The following is a 3,091-nucleotide window of genomic DNA, read 5'->3' on the forward strand; positions in this document are numbered from 1 at the left end:
ACTGTCTTAAGGAAAAGATAACCCCCTTCACCATATACCCGAGGATACATCTAGAACCGGCACCCGACCATGCGCTTCTGTTGCGTATCTGCACATGCTTTCTGCGTGTCAGCTTGCTTGTTCCGTCGGTCACTAATTCCCGTGTCCCCTTTCCATCATGTCCATATAAACACATATAATGTTGACATGAAACAGTATGTGCCTGGTTTGTTACACACAACCTCTGCCTTTGCACGAAAAAGCAGCGGCGCTGTGGCACCAAATGGTAACAGCTAGCTGAGAAATAAGTTGGGATCGACTCGGATCACCTCCTTGTCATCTTTTCCGTTCCCATCAGTGGATGCTGGGATCACCCCTCACCCAATTTCCTCCCCCCTTCTGCTTCCATGACTCACCCCGGTGCCCAGCATTTTTCATTCGCCTTCTTCCTCCCCCATTGGCGCATGCATCACTGATTAGGTGATGGTGCACTAGCTAGGTTGCTGGGATTATCCATGTCCTGCAGCACACAGGACCAAAGGCATATGCTCTTACTAGGTTGTTGAGGCGCAGGTGCTTTTGGCAATGTATATATAGGTTGCCACGACGCTGAGTTGCCATAGCTTCAGAGAGTAGAAGAACAATACTTTCCTGGAAATCAAGATGGGTGGTGCCAGCGCTGCCAAGGCTTACGGTGCGGTGGTTCTGATCAGGATCATGTACTCCGGCATGCATGTCATGAGCAAGATAGCGCTAGATCAAGGCATGAACCCCTTCGTGTTCGTGTTCTACCGGCATACCACCGCTGCACTTGTGTTGATCCCTGCTACGTTTGTTCTAGAGAGGTGAGATTGTTGTTTACTTCTGCGTTTGATCGATGTCTGTCTACTTGCCTGGTTCTCTTTTATAACTCATTAGTGTGCCATGATCTCTTGTTGCGCAGGCAAAAAGCTAAACCGGTGACACTGAAGATTGCCGCCAAGATGTTCATACACGCTTTATATGGGTATGTTGAGTCGTCGTTCTAGCGTGAGTTGGATTGTTCTTCTGGTGTCACATAGTTCATTCAGTTGTTGTTTTAGCGAAAGCAAACTGAGAGTAACAGTAGAACACATGCAGACAACTGCTATTTTTTTGTAACAAATTTTGAATTATGCATGGTACTCATCTCAGCTTTTGAGCTCCCTGAATCCTTGGCTAACCCTTTGAAATTCCTGACATTTTTCGGTTCTCAGGGTGACAGCATGTGGTGTCTTATTTAACCTTGGTCTCAATTATGCGTCAGCAACATCTTCATCAGCATTGTATAACGTTCAACCGGTGGTTACCTTCATTCTTGCCGTCATCTTGGGGTAATTGAAGCGCTATGTTCTCTCACTTTTCCAGTGTATTTGTCCAGCAACAACTGTAATGAAAAATCTTCTTTTCCCATCTCAATCAACTGCATGTATTTCTATTGGCTTATACCAAATAAAGAAAATGAACGATGTACACGTAACAGAATTCAGGATATGCACTGAATCAGAAGTCAGGTTGGAAAAGCTACAATGTCGGTTCTGGACCCTAAGAAACGAACTCCTTGTGACAGGATGGAGTCTATGAAACTGAAGAAGCTCCATGGCAACATAAAAGTGGCCGGTATTCTCTTCTGCATCGCTGGCGTCACCGTGCTGGCCTTCTACGAGGGGCCGATGTTCAAGTCTTTCAACCACCACCGCCTGTTCAAGGACGGCGGCAGCAGCGGCAGCTCCTCTGGAGCAGACACCTACTCTAAGAAGCAATGGGTGTTTGGGATTTTCCTCATGACACTCTCTAACATTTTAGCAGGCTTGTGGACAGTGCTGCAGGTAACATATGCACTCATATAATGATCAGAGGATCAAAGGTTCAGACCCTTATGTGTAGGAAGTAACTGCAACTTCTTGATCTTTTTTGTTCAGGGGCCATTGATAGAGGACACTTCAAAACTGATGAACACCACGCTACAGATCTCGTGCGCATCGCTGCAGGCCTTCGCCGTGGCGGTCGCGGCAGAGAGGGATTTCTCCAAGTGGAAACTTGGGTTTAATATTAGTCTGGTCGCCGTCATCTACAGCGTACGTGTTTGAGAGCCTTGGACACATTGTGCAGTTCCATATTATGTACTGAAAAAAAATGCTCAACTGAAGTTCATGCTGCGATAACGTTGCAGGGCGTGATCGTCACCGCCATCTCGTACTACATGCAAATGTGGACGATCGCCAAGAGGGGGCCAGTGTTCCTTGCCATGTCGATGCCGCTCACTATGATCTTCACAATCATCATATCTTCATTGATTTTAGGAGACGCAGTTAGCCTAGGGAGGTACAATCATAATCCTTCCTGAACTACGATGAAACCTATGCTGCAGTATAAAGAAAATTGTGCAATTGAATCTTAAGAGCTGAACATATTTTTTTCCTGACACTGCTCTATTTGAGCAGTATAATTGCAGGGATACTACTGATTGGAGGCCTATACAACGTCCTCTGGGGCAAAAACATGGAGGAAAAAGACGACATGAACAAGATAAGCGCTGCCGGTAAACCTGTCCTGGAGCTGCAAGCTCAAGTGCCAGATGATGCGGCAGCAAAGGTCTGAACTAGCAGCCAAGTGGCGAGTGATGGGACGGAAAAGATTGTGTGAAGCGACACTACTGGTTCCACGTTCCGTTGGAAAGCAACACATGCAGATCTGCTCACCGTGAAACTGGTGGCACGCAATGGATCCACGACGATAAGATGGCTATGCGCCATTTCTGTACCTACTTTCAGCCACCATGCATGGTTTCCTTTCAAGCACCGCACCACACGTCTCCTTGTTAATATTGTACTGTCGAAATAAACCAAGTTTTAGATGCTTTTCAGTGGCTCCTGCGTGGCTTCAGCATGTCATTATTTTACGGGCATCAGATCAGATGTCGCCGTTTGTTTTATGTGTGTTTCTGGTGTGTGTTTGCCACGATGCCCACCATGGCCAAAATCATGACGGCGAAATATACTACTCCGGCGAAAAGTTTCATGCGTGTTGACATGTTGTTGATGCCATATTGTCATTAGCATTGCCATATCCTGCATACACAAACAGCTCAGCA

At 46.4% G+C, this 3,091-nt stretch overlaps 1 protein-coding gene across 1 annotated transcript; it reads left to right on the plus strand.

Annotated features, from left to right (window-relative positions):
* Positions 1 to 247: 247 nt before the first annotated feature.
* Positions 248 to 2,863, plus strand: LOC127333281 (WAT1-related protein At5g64700). The gene is made up of 7 exons (XM_051359660.2): positions 248 to 824; positions 923 to 985; positions 1,215 to 1,331; positions 1,568 to 1,826; positions 1,920 to 2,075; positions 2,171 to 2,322; positions 2,442 to 2,863. The coding sequence occupies exons 1-7, from the start codon at positions 643 to 645 to the stop codon at positions 2,596 to 2,598; spliced, it is 1,086 nt and encodes a 361-aa protein (XP_051215620.1). The 5' UTR covers positions 248 to 642; the 3' UTR covers positions 2,599 to 2,863.
* The last annotated feature ends 228 nt before the right edge of the window (positions 2,864 to 3,091 follow it).

This window comes from Lolium perenne, chromosome 2 (genome assembly GCF_019359855.2).
Source record: "Lolium perenne isolate Kyuss_39 chromosome 2, Kyuss_2.0, whole genome shotgun sequence".
NCBI lineage: Eukaryota > Viridiplantae > Streptophyta > Magnoliopsida > Poales > Poaceae > Lolium > Lolium perenne.

Coding starts and splice junctions, on each gene's coding strand:
- LOC127333281 (XM_051359660.2), top strand. CDS start 643: ATGGGTGGTGCCAGCGCTGCCAAGGCTTACGGTGCGGTGGTTCTGATC. Junction 825..922: donor GCTACGTTTGTTCTAGAGAG/GTGAGATTGTTG, acceptor CTTGTTGCGCAG/GCAAAAAGCTAAACCGGTGA. Junction 986..1,214: donor TTCATACACGCTTTATATGG/GTATGTTGAGTC, acceptor TTCGGTTCTCAG/GGTGACAGCATGTGGTGTCT.